General features: G+C 50.0%; 1 protein-coding gene across 1 annotated transcript; it reads left to right on the forward strand.

The window, feature by feature from the left end:
• The first annotated feature begins 445 nt into the window (after positions 1-445).
• Positions 446-14483, forward strand: PTPN22 (protein tyrosine phosphatase non-receptor type 22). Its single transcript, XM_065649716.1, has 21 exons — positions 446-547; positions 2365-2473; positions 3029-3105; positions 4210-4305; positions 4656-4694; positions 4983-5054; positions 5149-5208; positions 5662-5804; positions 5944-6010; positions 6834-6911; positions 7427-7519; positions 8925-9001; positions 9430-10175; positions 11019-11102; positions 11233-11363; positions 11931-11958; positions 12356-12436; positions 12696-12802; positions 13243-13273; positions 13734-13811; positions 14419-14483. The coding sequence occupies exons 1-21, from the start codon at positions 461-463 to the stop codon at positions 14481-14483; spliced, it is 2349 nt and encodes a 782-aa protein (XP_065505788.1). The 5' UTR covers positions 446-460.
• Positions 14484-15188: the final 705 nt, after the last annotated feature.

Raw genomic sequence — 15188 nt, forward strand, 5'->3', positions numbered from 1 at the left:
TCTCCAATATCTGACCATCTCCACGGCACAACGCTTGGAGAATGTCCGGGCACACAGCGGCCGAGCGACCGGGTGGTGCCGCTCCTGCCACGATCACAGAATTATAGAATGGTTTGGGTTGGAGGGGACCATCAAAACCCATCTAGCCCAACCTCCCTGCCATGTGCAGGAACATCTTCAGCTGCTCCTGCCCCGCTCGGTGCCACCAACCCTTGCTGCGGGCACAGGGGTGCCTGTGGTTCGAGAAGGAGGCGCTCGGGCCCCAGGTTGCGTGTTTTGTTTTGTTTGACCGCGGTATCTGTTACGCATTAATTTCCTTTAAGGCTGGTGATGAAGTCAGTAAACCACAGGCTGCCGCGAGCGCTCCGCGGGCTGGTGCTCTGATGCTTTGTGCCGCCGCGCACGCTTGACATGTCCCTGCCCAGGCTCGGCAGGGCGATCATACTCTGTCTCCGGCATCATGGACCAACGGGAGATTCTGCTGCAAAACCTGGAAAGGGCCCAAGGCAAGAAGCTCAACAGAGAAGAGTTTGTAGATGAGTTTTTGGTAAGTTCGCTTAAGGCACGGCTCTGCATTTCAGTTGATTCTAAAGGGAACTGCTCAGTCACTTCTCAAACGGGGACGTGATTTGCATGTGACAGTAAGATTTTCTATGAATTTTACAGCAGAAAGGGCACAGGAGTTAACTGGGGCAAAAGGAATGTAAAGACAGAAGACTAATGTCGTAGTTTGCATTCAAAGTAAAGCTGTTTGATTTTTTAAATAATTACCGGAGTGTTTCCTGTTTTCTGCTTTGCGAATGCGCTTGTCGAGACGCAGTTTCACTTTGCGTGGTAACACGATACACCTGGGGGTGCAGTGAGGAATGTGGAGCCGCTGCCCCTTCTCCCCGCTGCAATCTGTGATATCGTTGATACACGTGTTCCTGGCAGGCATCTCCGGTTGCTTTTCCTTTTTTTTTTTTTTCATTTCAATAGAACCCCCCACCCTGCCCCTGTACCACCTGCAGGGCAGGGACTGGGTGTCTCTGCTCCCCAGGAACAAGCGCCAGGACCAGAGGAAACGGCCTCAAGTTGCGCCAGGGGAGGTTGAGGTTGGATCTGGGGAACAATTTCTTCCCCAAAGGGCTGTGGGGCATTGGAACAGGCTGCCCAGGGCAGTGCTGGAGTCACCATCCCTGGAGGGGTTGGACAGACGGACATGAGGTTCTCAGGACATGGGGTGGTGCCTGGGGTGGGGGAACAGGTGGATTTGATGATCTTGAGGGTCCCTTCCAACCAAAATGATTCTATGATCTTATTATTTATCTGGGTGGCAGGGGCGAGTCCTAGATGTCAACCCAGTGTCTCCCAGTGAAAGCTGATGGCTGGAGGCAGCTGCTGATCCAGCAGCTAGAGGCAGGTTGCTCTGGCAGCCTGTCCGGGCTGCTCCGAGAAGCAAAGGCATTGCCCGGCTCTGGCAGACATGGGGAAGGGTAAAACTGGTACTTCTGTAAGACCTGAGATGTCTCGGACACCAAAATAACCACTGGCCCCAAGTTACCCCTGTGGGCAGGGGCTGCGTTGGGCAGCGATCTCTGGGGAGGGTGCAGGGGGTTTCTCAGGAGTCCCCAGGAGATCCAGCCCGGCTTTGTTGTACGGTGAAGACCGGCACTTCAAACACTTGGGAAAAGCTTAGTGCTTAATTTCCTGGTGTCTGGGTCGGAGGGAAGTGATTAATCTGAGTCTGCAGTGACAGTCTGTTGTTCCATGGAACAAAGCGCTGTCACAGGCTGCTGAATTCCCCCCTCGCCGCGCGAGGCAGAGCCTGTTGAGCCCTGGCACACGTGCTAGAGCTAGCAGCCAAACGTACAGTTAATTTTCTGCCCCAAACGGCAGTAGAAGTGGTCAAGGCTGTTTCCTCTCGTACTGGCGAGAGATCTTCCTGGGACGTGTGTGTCTTTTGCAAGCGCAGAAGCCATTCGTTAAAGGTCGTTTCACATCGTTATCTCCTCTTTACTGGGTGCCATTTATACTGAGAATGATTCCCTTGTGTCTCACTTATTTGTGAGGTTGACACTTTCTGTGCTGTATGAATGCATCATTTCACTTCAGAAGCCCACGTGCCCCAGTCTGGTGTGGGCTCTGCCTCGGCACGCACTTTCCGCACTCTTTCCATTCCTCAGAAGCCTGTGCCGGGGCTCTCAGGTGGCTTCTGTCTCTGTTCTTGCTCTGAGTACCTTGAGAAAAGCCACTCAGGAAAGAATTAATGGTGCAGATCTTGCTCTGCGGTAGCGAGCCTGACCTCTAGACACCCTCACGCTTCTGTAGTAGTGTGTTGTATGTAGCACATCTGCTGTAATTTGTTCCATTCCTTCATCACAGAAGCTGAAAAGGCAGTCAACAATGTACAGGTCGGATAAAATCTACCCCACAGCAGCATCTGAGCAACCAGAGAATATCAAGAAGAACAGATACAAGGACATCTTACCCTGTAGGTTGGAAATGGCAAATGCTCCTATTCAGCCTTTTAGGTTTTTTTCTTTTTTTTTCCCCTAGCTTGAGCCTCTTTTCCTCCCGTATCTTCCTGCACAGCTGCTTGCATGTGAGCGCATCACTGGCTGTCAGCTGGCCTTGAATTCTGCTGCTTGGATTTAAGGCTTTATCTTTGTCGCAGTGCATGCCCTGGAAGACTTTGGCATGTATTTTCTACTGACAGAAGAACTTCTGTTCAGTAGGAAACACATCCTCTAATGATTGTCCCTGCAAGCTTTCTGGGTAGCATTGCAACCACTTGTTTCCCAAGGCCCTGTAGAGAATGGCTTTGGACAAAGGTGTCTCCATGATGTACAAAGCAGAATACGGACAATTCGAGCTTGCCTGCTGCTCTGTGCAGGGCTGTCGGGCGGTGCAGGAGCAGCATTCACTGCTCTGGGATGAGCTCTCTGCTGTGCATGTTCCTCCAAAGCATGTTGTGTGCAGCTCGAGGAGCACAGCGACCACGAGACACAACCAGTAACTGCTGCTCCTTCTGCTTTTGCGTCTGCAGTTGACCACAGCAGAGTGGAGCTGTCCCTGATCACATCAGATGCCGATTCTCATTACATCAACGCCAACTTCATCAAGGTATCGCTCCTTCCACGGTGTTCGGCCATGCGGAGGCGTTTGTAGCAGCTGTTGGTGCTGTCTGGTTGAGTTGTGCCAGGGGGAGCAGGTCCTGGGCTGGGTGGAAGGACCACGCGGTGTTTTCTGGGCTGGGTGGAAGGACCACGCGGTGTTTTCTGGGCTGGGTGGAAGGACCACGCGGTGTTTTCTGGGCTGCGCTCAAGGGTGATGGATGTAAAGGTGAGTACAAGCAGTGAGCCCTTTGCAAACAGCCCTGCAGCGCAGAGGCACCAGGGCCACGTGTTCACATTGCATGGGCAGTGGAACAGTTTGTGGCTCGCAGCCCCGACTTCCTCGTCGCTGTTACCGCCCTTGGTGGGTGACAGCGGTGTAAAACTGCTTGTGGCCAGCTAGTGCCTTGTCTGAAACCAGCGCTCGTCAGGAAGCCTCGTGCTGCAGCACCGCTGAGGCCCGCTGCAGCGGCGAGCAGCGGCGCAGAGAATCAGAGAATGTCCTGAGCCGGAAGGGACCCGCCAGGATCATCGAGTCCAACTGCTGTCCCTGCACGGGACGACCCCAGAATTCGCACCGTGTGTCTGAGGGCGTTGTTCAATTGCTTCTTGAATACGACGCAGGCTGGTTCTCCAGCAGGGGCTCTGTGTGTTTTGGGAGTCTCCTGTGTTCACGACCCTTCACAGACAGACAGACAGACAAGTTTCCTTTGTTCCCCACCACAGTGACCAGGGCCCGTGTGTAACCCATCTGCAGACGAACAGACCGTCACAAGGGGATCGCGGTTCGTTCTTTGGCCAGCACAGATGTGCCACCTGCACACTGGAGAGCTGGGCCAGCTGTTGCAGTGTCACCTCTGAGCTCCCAAATGCGCTGCAGAACTGGTGGTTTCTGGGAGCAGAACTCGCCTCAAGCCCAACTCCCTGGCTTGGGTCTGCCGGTTTCTGGTTGCTCGATTTAATGTAGATGCCTAAAATTTAACTATCTAAAAGCTCTTCTAAATCCTTAATGGGCTCATTGTATAGAAAGAACATTTGGAAAGAGGGATGACTTGCATTTCTGCTAGTGAACTATGCAAATATATCTCCATGTCTGATTTGTATGCTGTTTTAGGGTGTCTACGGGCCAAGGGCATACATTGCAACCCAGGGTCCTCTCCCCACTACTGTCATTGACTTTTGGAGGATGATTTGGGAGTATAAAGTCCAGGTAAGGTGCAGATTTATATGCCTTTCTTTTTTTAAAAAAAAGTTGCCTGTACAGCCAGCCCCAAGTCCTTTTTGACTAAGCAGACGTGAGAGCGTCAGGGTTTTACTCCAGATGTTGTGTGTGCCCCACATCCATCCCGTGAGCCTTCCCCACGCTTGTGCTGAGACAGGACTCTGCTCGTCGCTGTCTCTGCGTTCGGGCTCCGAGTGGGAAAGGTCCTCGCGCTGGGGCTGTGGGTGACATCCCGAGTTTGCTTTGCCCACGGAACCTCCTCACCTGCAAGTGATGAGCTCCATTTTGCTGCCTAGAAACTTGTGTTCAGGCTTTTCTAACGCATCTTCTTTCTGCAGGTCGTGGTCATGGCTTGTATGGAGTTTGAAATGGGAAAGGTGAGTAACGCGTCCGCCGGGACAGCGTCAGGGCAAGGTGGAGAGATGCAGGTTTTTATTAAATCTCATTTGATACCAGCTGTTTCCTGATTCTCCAGCTGCAAATTCTTAAAGTGTTTCCAATAGCGCAGCTCTTTGGAAGGGGAAAAAACAGCAATGGTGGCTCCGGGGAAGGGGAGGCTGGAGCAGGTTCTCCTCCCAGCACGAGTTTTGTCCAGCAGAATGAGACAGGAGCCAGCATGGGTGGGCTGGGGAGAATAACCAAACGTGTCCTGCTTCTTGCAACAGAAAAAATGTGAGCGGTACTGGGCAGAGGCGGGCGGCCCTGCCCTGCAGCGCGGTCCTTTCTCCGTCGCCTGTGTGAGTACAGCTGCACGAGCGCCGCGTCACACTGTGTGCGCTGGAAAACCGTGTCACCCGCAGAAAATGTGACTCTCAACTTCTCGTTCTGCAGGAAGATGAAGAGGAGAAAAATGAGTATGTGATTAGGACTTTAAGGGTGACCCTGAATGAGGTAAGTAGGAAAGGTCAAGGCAGGAGATGCATCTTGGCTTTAGCATATAAATAAGACATTAAAATACGGTGCGCCTTGTGCAGAAAATTTTACATGGCTCAGCCTGCTATTTTAGATTTGGCAGTAGCTGAAGGAATTAAGAAAGCAAAAAATTAATAATTCAAACCTCAATTTCTGGAGCTATTTTTCAGTTGTGGCAAATCAGACCCTGGGTGAAGCCAACAGGTAACACCAAGAATGCCATAAAATGGAAATGCTTCTTTTGTAGCAAGAACAGCTGCAAACTGCACCTCTAACCTTGGCCTGCGGATGCAGAGGGGACGTGGAGGTGTTTGCAACGCTCCAGCTTCCCATCGCTGTGCTGATGTCCCCACCTGTGCCCACGGGAGCTGCAGCAATATCCCCTCGGTGGCACAGGACAGCCCTGCGCCTGCCACCGCTCTTCTCTTGCAGGAAACCCGCACCGTCCACCAGTTCCACTATAAAAACTGGCCGGACCACGACGTCCCCTCGTCCATTGACCCCATCTTGGAGCTCATCGCTGAGATTCGCTGCTACCAGCCGGACGACAGCGTCCCCGTCTGCATCCACTGCAGGTGGGTGAGCCGGTGACCGTCCCCCCCGCGCTCTCGCTGCCCCAGGAGGGTCAGAGGAGGCTGGGGATCTTTGTCAGCTATCCCAAATAAGCCCATCCTCTGCTGCGTGTTCACAACCCTGCTGTGCCTGTCATTGCAGCGCTGGCTGCGGGAGAACAGGAGTCATCTGCGCCGTCGACTACACCCACAAGCTGCTGAAGGACGGCGTGAGTGTCAGCCCGGGCTGCGTCCTCGAGCGGTGCTTGCATCTGCATCTCTGTCTCCATCACCTCCTGTCTCCCCTTCCTCCCTTTCACCCTCCTCTGACTGCATACATGTATTTGACATGACAGCCACGAACTCCCCGCAGCCCAACTGGAAACCAGTGGTAGCCAAACCGCTGCTGCCCTGCTCTGTTTGTGCTGCTTCTCTCTTCTAGATTCTGCATCATCTGTGCCCTGGCCGTTGCCATTGCTCCCCAATGCCAAGAGCCCCCGATGCTCGTCCCCACGGGGCAGAATCCCCCCTCCTCTTGTCCCCTCTGGCGGGATCTTCAGGTCACGGAGCTCGGCTCAATGCTGGTCTTCAATACAATTTGCCCTCTGTATTTGTCTCTCCACACTTAAGCGTCAGAAATCCAGGCTTTCCAAACTAATGCCTTGCTTTAGTCCAGCTCTTCAATAAAAATGTATGTTTTAATACTGAAGTAATCCCTGGCTTTGCAGCAGGTTGCTGGGACTCGGAGGAGCAGCCGCTTTCCGTGCCGCAGCAGCCCTGGATACATCGATCCGGGAAATCCGTGTCTTGCCCTTTGTGTCACTCACAGCTGTTACCAATGCTGTTATAAAACGGGTATTTTCTGTAGAGTGCAGGACAGGAGCGGGAAGGCAAGAGGTTCATAAGCAAAACCAACACTAAGCAGGTCTTTCGTTAAAAATTCTTGCAATAGCAGGCCTGAGTTTTGGACACTGCTCTAAACTTCGTCACGACTTGGAAGCTCCTTGGAATTAGACCTGTCAGTAATTTTTCATCTTTTCTCTTTCTCGCAAGATTGTTCCAGTGAACTTCAGTATTTTCAGTTTGATCCAGGAAATGCGCACGCAAAGGCCGTCCATAGTGCAGACCAAGGTACGTTCGGGAAATTTTACCAATTGGTAAACTCTTCATATGGGGATCTCAGCTTTTCCCCAGGAGGGTTTGCAGCAAAGAAACACGGAGCAGTTGTGCTGCTGGGAACTGGGGCCCGTAGACGTTCTGTAAAGTCCCTTTTCTCAACAGAAGAATGATTTTGCAGAAATTAATTTGGTAGCTGACCATTTCCTTGTAGACAGCTGGAAAAGCTTAGTGCTTGCCGTCTGATTTAACGAACACGTCGTGAAATGAGGGACTATCCAGGAAATCAAGTGGGAACTCTTCTCAGCTGAGACAGGCTGAAGAGGAAGCTCAATGCGGAACAGTGTTGTTTGTGCATCCAAAAAAACCCAAATGCTCCAGTCTGAACCCTTTGAAAGTTGCGGCTTCTACTACTTCTGAGAATTTATCCTGTGAACGGACTGGAAAGCGGCAGCTTCTCTCAGGGGCCTATGTTTGATTTGGGTGACAAGTGACCATTTACATGTCTGTTTTATTTCTCTGGGATGCAGGAGCAGTATGAGCTGGTTTATGACGCGGTGATCGAGCTCTTCAAAAGGCAGATTAAAGCACTTGATGCCCAGGAGGATTCTGCTGCTTCACAGGTAAAAGTCCGCAGGACAATCACGCTGCATCTTGCAGCTTCGGGCACGCCGGCTCTAACCCAGATTCCTGCTGCAGAGCCCTCTCTCCTCTGCAGACCTGCAATGAATCGTTGTGTTTTCTGCCACCCTTTACGCCCAAACTGAGCCCCTTTTCAAGTTAACCCATGAGAATCCACCTGTTTCCCTGAACACGCAATGCTAATCACAGGATTTGGCCCCAGGCGAGAGCTACACTTTCTTCAGTCTCAAACCCATTTTCTCTGTACTTTTATAATGATTTAATGTAACAAGTGAACAGAAAAGCACCAGCTTTCTACAGTAGCAGTTGGTTCCCATGTGGACATGCCAGTGAAACTTTTCTTCATTCTTTTCTTGCAAGCAACAGAGTGACTCTCAGCCCAGGCTGAAGCTCGGGGGCAGAAGGGGTACGGCTAGAAGTGTTAGTTTGCAGCACGCTGGTGTTCTAGGGCGGTAATTCACATTACAGCCTGTCTGTGCGAGAGAGTGGGCTAAAATATCTTGTGGAAAAAAAAAAAAACATGTCAAAGACTTTCAAATCTGATACACCTCCAAGAAAAAACAATGTGGTCTTGGTACGAAGTTGCATATAAACACAAACATCGAAAACATCCATGGCCGAGGTGCTTTTTTGTTCTTGCTTTTCTGTGACTGCTGTCACGACCCTTACCTTGCCTGGATAGCTGTTTGCAATCTGGCCGAAGCAAATGCATTGCCATTCTTAGACAAAGTCTGAAAGCTTACAGTCAAGCTTACGTCAGGAGCTTTTGTCTAAAGAACCAAGAACAGCATCCTGCGATGGGACTCGCGCCTCAGTTTTGCCATAGGATTTGCAGGATATTTCAAACCAGTGAGAAAAGAGCTGGAAAGAGCCTCTTTCTACGCGTTGTGGACAGTCTGCAAGCACAGGAGATGCAAGATTAGGTTGACACAAAATGAAGAAAACTGTTCAAGCCCGGATGTGGTTTTGTAGCTCCTGGCCAAACCTCTCGCCTGCCTAAACCTCACTGCCCTTTGAGAACACTTTGCAGAGCATGGGGGATGGCCACGGGCTGAGGTGTCACGAAAGAAACCAGGCTGGTCGCCCAGCTGGGTCCCGAAGGCAGAGTTGTCTGCTCAGGCTGTTTTGCGGGTGTTTGGAACAGCTGGATGGTTGTACAGCCGGCTCTGCTCTCGTTTCAAAAAGGTGCCAACAGAAATTGCCCTTCAGGAGGTCCTGTCCGCAGTTTTCAGCTCCATCTTGGTGTTTTCAAGTTGATGTTTGTCATTTCCAAACTACATGAATAACTAAAAGTAGTTGGCACAAATTCCAACTCCTGAAATAGCATGTTTGCGTTCTTCACATTCTTCCTCCTCACTCTTGTTTTCCAACCTTCTGTTTCACTAGGCACAAACAAGGCATCCTGTAGCCAAGCCGCTTCTGACTCCAGAGGAGGATATTTATTCTCTGAGATTACTCACCTGGTAAGGCCATAGCACAAGTATCCCCTGGGTTAGTATTTTCAGTCACCCACACGATTTCAGGAAGATGCATTTTCTCAATGCGTACTTTGTAACCCAGTTCTGCTCGAACGTTGCATTTCACTTGTCAGCAGGATCCGGTCCCACCTTTCAGATGCACATGTAAATAATTTTGCTTTTTGGCACAGTTTGCACCAAGGGTGTAGTTTACCCATGTCAAGGAGCCTCCTCTGTTCAACGCTTAGTGGTGTTTTGGGGCACCAGGGTGCACAGTCCTTCCCTGTGCTCCTGGCCTGAGGCTGAACCAGGCTCTACATTCCCGGGGGACAGATCTGCTCTTAGGAGCGATGTCGCGGAGCATTGTTGGTAGGCTAGCAGAGATTTCCGAGTGCTAGATGGCTTTGACTTCACATCACAGTGCTTTATTGCAGCTCAGAGCGAGAGGAGCAGGATGCGCATCAACATCTTTCTCCGGCGGTACGAAGCAAAGCATCGCCGACACCGCTGTCTGCCGCCGGAGCACACGACAGCCCTGGACGTGCGGTCCCCATCCGACAGGCCATCTCCTTCGGCGCCTTGAACTTCATCAGCTGCAAGAAGGCGGCTGCCGCCAAGAAGTGGGGTGCTGGGGACGCTCTCCAGAAACACCGCAGCTTGGAGTTCAACAGCATCTCTCCTGAGCAGCTGCTTCTGAGCCCGGGACCGAAGCGGGGCGGCAGGAGAGCCCCTCGTGGCCGAGCGCCGCTGACACGGACCACGTCGACCCCTTTTGTGCTGGCACCGCGGGCAGACGGCTGGCAGTGGGAAGGAGGGGGCGCAAAGCCTGTTTTGAGTTCACAGTCGCCCAATGCCTGCTACTCAAGCGTTCAGGTGGAGCAGCAGGATGGATTTTCCCCTGTTGAGCTGAACAACTCGAGGCGGGACGTGGATGACCCCCCAGCCCACGTGAACCACAGGCGATGTCCTTACCCGCATTGCTGCTCAGCAGAAGACCCTTACTTCTCCTCGCTCTCCCTGGATGTCCCCACGTCCCCAGAGTTTGCTGAGCACCGCGTGGAAGGGCAGGATGCTCTCCTTCCTTCTCGTGCTGTGGGTGCCCCCGCCGTGGCCACCCCACCGCCCAGGGCTGCGTCCCACCACGATCTCCTGCAGAACCACGAGGGGCTGTCCCCCCCGGGTAAGTCCTGCAGCACCGGACACACCGGGCTCGGTCACACTGGGTGTGCTGGAGGGAGCGGGGAGTGTTGGCATCCCCTGGGAGCTGAGGGAGCAGCTGGTTTCATCCTCGCGCTCACTTCATCCTGCTTCAAATTTTTCTCATAAACGACGTTTTTAGAACAGCGGACTTTTGGGCTCCGCGTTACACAGCTGCTCTGGACTATTCTGTCGCCTCGGTGCAGCTCTAACAGGAAGGCAGGGACTGGTGGTGACCAATTCTTAAAAGAGGAGGCTCTAAGAAACATGTAGAAAGCTCGCAGGAATTTCCTCTGAGGTCTAGTTTCCAGGTCAGAAACCCCTTCTTTCTGCAGAGTGGTGTGCAGGGGGACGCTGACGTCTCACTGAGAGAACCAGGACCTCAACATCAGGGTTCTGCCCAGATTTGTAGCCTGAAAACCATCATCTGCCATACGAAGAAGGCAGAATTATTCCTTGGTCTGATCAGTTCTGGCCCAGTCGGACACTTCTCATTGTCTGCAGCTCTGGCATTTGCTCAGCTTTGTCCTGCTCAGGCCCTTTAGTGTCCAGTGTCACCAAAGTGTGCTCGTTATCTAGATGCTAGAATCACAGAACGGCTGAGGTTGGAAGGGACCTCTGGAGACCATCTAGTCCAACCCACCTAAAGCAGGTTCACCCAGAGCACACAGAGACTCTGGGAAACCAGAGTTTAAAACCAATTTAGAGGTGATTAACCATCACCTCAGGTGCAAGGCTGGATAAGAGCAGTCAGCTCTGAGTCTCCGCACAGGCTCTCCTGCCGGGCCGCGCTGTGCGGGTAACGTGTCCGTGTCTCCCCAATTAGCCACCCCGCCACAGCCAGATGATGAGGATCCTCCGCCCCTGCCCGAGCGAACCCCCGAGTCCTTTATTGTGGCCGACGAGTCTGGTGAGTGCATTTCACAGGGCAGGGGCTGAGAGGGGCTCGGGGGGCTCTCCCGTGGCGGCGCAGCCGGCAGCGCCTTTGCTCTGGCTGCCCAGGGTGAGCGACGACCTCTCTGGTGTTCCATTGTTTCCAGGACAATTCCCTCCGGCCACTTCGGATTTTCAGCTTCCAGCCAGAAATGAAAATATCGGAATCTCTTTGGAGTGGAGTGGTGAGTCTCACTCAGTGGTGTTTGATGACTCAGTGAGACTGAGGCCGTGCAAGGTAAATGAGTAGCTTTTTATCTCTTCTCCAGCACTATCACTATACCAATTTCTTTATCATGTTTCCTTCCGTTGAGAAATATACTAGTTTTGGCACTGTGTACTTTCCACAAATTATCTGAGGGTTCAAGACTGGAAGATGTGATCTCACTCAGGTTCCTCCGTATCAATATCTACTTTACTCCAAATATTTTTTTTGGGGGGGGAGGAGGGGTCCCAAGTCCCACACAAGGTAGTAAAATTATTGTTCCTATTTTAGAGAGGGATAATGAAGACAGGGAGCTAGTGGTCTGCTGTGGTTCACACCGCCCTGTGGAACAGGTGGGAGATGAACAAAATTCAGGCCTCTCTTGATCATCCCATAGTTGAATTATAGCTTTGTAAAGTGAAACAATAAGGCGTAAGTCTGTCTTCCATTACATGAGCACGGAGGTGTGTGTGGGAGGGTGTTTGCACATAACATCATTTCCTCGTCTTCTCTGGCTTGCTTGAGTGCAAGAGAACGACATTTGGTTGTGGGAATTTCAAATACCTTCCTTTATTATCTTCTTTTTTTTTTCGTTTCCAGAGTGTGAAGCTTCGGAGCCCACGAACAGGTATAAGTTTAATGCTGGGATAAACCACCTTTGGAGAATCAGGTCTGCTTTTTACTGAAGCTGCGTTACCATATTTAATAAATATCTTTAGGATCTGTGCTCAGTCCGATGGACTATTGCTAAATAGTTCTGAACAGAACTAGACAGTTCTGCAATGAAACAAACTGATAGTTTTATATTTCTTAACCAGCTCCTGCCTCAACCTGTACATGATGATGTTTCCTTGAAGCCTCCTTGGGCCAAGGGGTTTTGCACCTTTTGCTGCAAGTTGTGTGTTCCCCTTGAGACGATCTGACATATGTCAGCTAGAGTGTTGTGGACCTCTCAGTGAACGGATATATATATAGATGTATGTATTCGAAGCTAGGTTACCAACTCTTTCATCTCTCTTTCTTAGAGACAACCCGGGATCGCTCTAACTCTCCTCCCCCGCTTCCTGAAAGAACCCCGGAGTCATTTGTTCTTGCTGATGCAGCGAGTAAGTGATGAGTTATTTTCTTGGCATGTAACTGAGATTTTTTTGCTTGCACCTAAACCTGTAGATAGCTAAGGAGATCGCAGCCCTCCTGTTCAAAGCATTACCAAGGGTAGTGCTCCAGGACTTAACTGCAGGAGAGTTCAGCAGAAATTTCTAGAACTGCTGCATTACAGGAAATGAAAAGAAACGACGAAGCACTTAGAAAAAAGCAGGAGGATTCTCGAACGACCGCTGCGAATGTTCTGATGTATGTTCCCAGGTCCGCAGCCTGCTGCAAGAAATTCTACGACGAGTCCTCAGGGCTCGGCGAACAACGTTTCCGAAACCTTGTCAGAAGAGCCTACGAAATGCTTCAGGAGAAGCAAGGTAAAAGCAACAAGACAACCCAAAAGTAATTGCAAATGGAGGGGCTGAGAAGAAGAGGTGGCTCTATAATAGCTACAGCTATCACCGCTTTCTTGCTGCTTGCCTTGGGACAAAAGGAACTTTGGAAAAAGGTGCTCGAGCAGAGTCTGAATTCCTGTCTAAGACAGACTCTGCTCGTCACCCACCTCCTTTTGCTGTGGCCCTAATTAATTATCCTCATGGGCAGCTGTATTTCAGGATGTTACGGCTGAGCAGAAAAGTGTTTGAGGAAAACAGCAACAATAACACAAACTGGAGGCATGGCAGAAGTCTACATTTCAGTCTCAGCTGCTAGGCACGATACTTCTTAGGAGATGCGATACATCTATATTTATCAGTAAATTCCCTTTATGATAATAGCTGATCTACTGCCTTTTTTTCTTTTTTTTGTTTTTCTGCAGAGCTTGAAAATACTGAAAAACATGAGAAAGAGTAAGTCTTTCAGGCTAATGTGCATCTTCCTGATGGTTTTAAGCAAATATAAAGAAATATGTAGACTGAATTTTCAAGAGCCTGAACTTGCCAGATGTGAAATGTCGTGCACATCACGGAGTAGGAAATACAGAGCTGCTGGCCAGCTGTGTACCGCCACATCTGGATGGCAATAGATGTTTTAGGAGTGTCACAGGGATGCTGCGGTGCCCTTGGGTACCTGGGGGACAGCTGCAGTGCAGCCAAATTACCAGATTATTCAGGTCATTCAAAACAGTGCGGCGGGACAAACACTCTAAAAATGGGGGGTAGGGGTGTTGTGGGAAACGTGAGCCCCAGCTGGGGTTCTGCCCAGTCTGTTTGGGGCAGAAATAAGGAGTTTCTCACCGAGTTCCCTTTGATCTAAAACGCTTATCTTGAAAACAGACTAACCGCTTCAGTCTGATTTTTTCATTTCTAGGTATCTGTGGTCCATCTTCACTGACAAAACCATCACAATCTGCCCTGTCCAACCACTCCAGGTCTTTCCTGAGCTTCGGTACGTTTTTCTCTTGGTGTTTTGCTGTGGGCAGCACCTGTTTTCTGAAAGTCTCAATGCAGATGCCAAGCTGAGTTCTAACAAACTACAAATAATGCTCACTATTTTTTAGACGTTTACAACTTTATTCACAAACTGTTCAACGAACAGGTAAGGATGGAAAACACAAACCCTGACACCTACTCTGACAAATGTTTCTCGGAGTGTGAAGTGTCACAAGCGCGTATTTGGCTTTCCTTGGTCTGAAAGCCTTTATGCGGCAACAGCGACGGTGGAAGACAAAGCTGCACGTGGCAGAGGAGAAATACCATGTTTTCCATTTTAAATGCTTCTACTAGAGAGCAGCCACTTATTAGATTAAGCACAAAATCTAGTTATCTTGATATTCATGCTATAATGACAGTATTTGTCAGACAGACACATTAATAGACTGTTTTTGCACCGGCCGACTTACAACTACAGGTCGTTGCTTTAAGTCTACCGTGTCTGAAAGAACTGAAATTACAAGTATTTTCAAATACCATATTATTTTAAGGAATTAAATAATCAACATCTCTAACGTACAGAATTCATTGCATTAAAAAAATAATATATAATTTCTTCCCAGGCTTTGCAAGTCGATTTTCAAAACCTAAAGGACCAAGAAATCCACCACCAGCATGGAATATTTAGACGTGTTTTCTAGATCCAGCATTACGGATTTGTGAGTCCTGATATGTCTTGAGTGCTCATCCCCGTAAGGTTTCCGTCAAAACGAATATATCAAAAGCTGTTGTGTGATATTTGCAGCTCAGGCACTACTTGCACGTTCTTCATCAACTGAAGTTTTAAAGTAAAGAAGAATATAGAAGCACCAGCAGCTAAGCACTTTCAGTTAATTTACAAGAGGATGGAAACAAAACCCGGGAATAGATATTTTTGTTGTGTTTTGGAATGTATTCACTTCAAAAGGATGGATTGGAGCTTTCTGAACCAAAGTGTGAACTGGTCGCAAGATCCAGGGAAGATTATTGGACACGATACGGGACCAAAGCAGAACACGACTCTGGGTCGTGCAGACACAGCATCTGCGTATCTTCACTGCAACCAAAATATCATTGTATTTTTAAAGCAATGCCGTTTTTTAAGAACGTGTGGCTCTCCAGCACAAAATTTCAGATGAAATTTCTGGACAGGTTCCTCTGCTATTTATATCCTCAGGGGGGTTGACAAAGGCGTTTATATGATTATCTTCCTGCAGAGAGGGAAAAAACCAAAGTGGGATTTGGGGAATTTGGCTGAGAGGACGACCCGTTGCCCACAGCGGAACAGTGACCTCAAGCTGGTTTCAAGCTACTTTAGTTGGAGCAGTCGTCAAGGCGGCCCAGGACCAGCTTG

The sequence above is a fragment of the Caloenas nicobarica genome, chromosome 21 (genome assembly GCF_036013445.1).
Source record: "Caloenas nicobarica isolate bCalNic1 chromosome 21, bCalNic1.hap1, whole genome shotgun sequence".
In the NCBI taxonomy this organism is placed as follows: Eukaryota; Metazoa; Chordata; class Aves; order Columbiformes; family Columbidae; genus Caloenas; species Caloenas nicobarica.

What these genes read in the sequence shown, in the direction of transcription:
- PTPN22 (XM_065649716.1), top strand. Translation starts at nt 461, where the DNA reads ATGGACCAACGGGAGATTCTGCTGCAAAACCTGGAAAGGGCCCAAGGC. An exon ending in CGTCCATAGTGCAGACCAAG is followed by an intron (nt 6,912 to 7,426) that starts GTACGTTCGGGA and finishes TCTGGGATGCAG; the next exon opens with GAGCAGTATGAGCTGGTTTA. An exon ending in AGGATTCTGCTGCTTCACAG is followed by an intron (nt 7,520 to 8,924) that starts GTAAAAGTCCGC and finishes CTGTTTCACTAG; the next exon opens with GCACAAACAAGGCATCCTGT.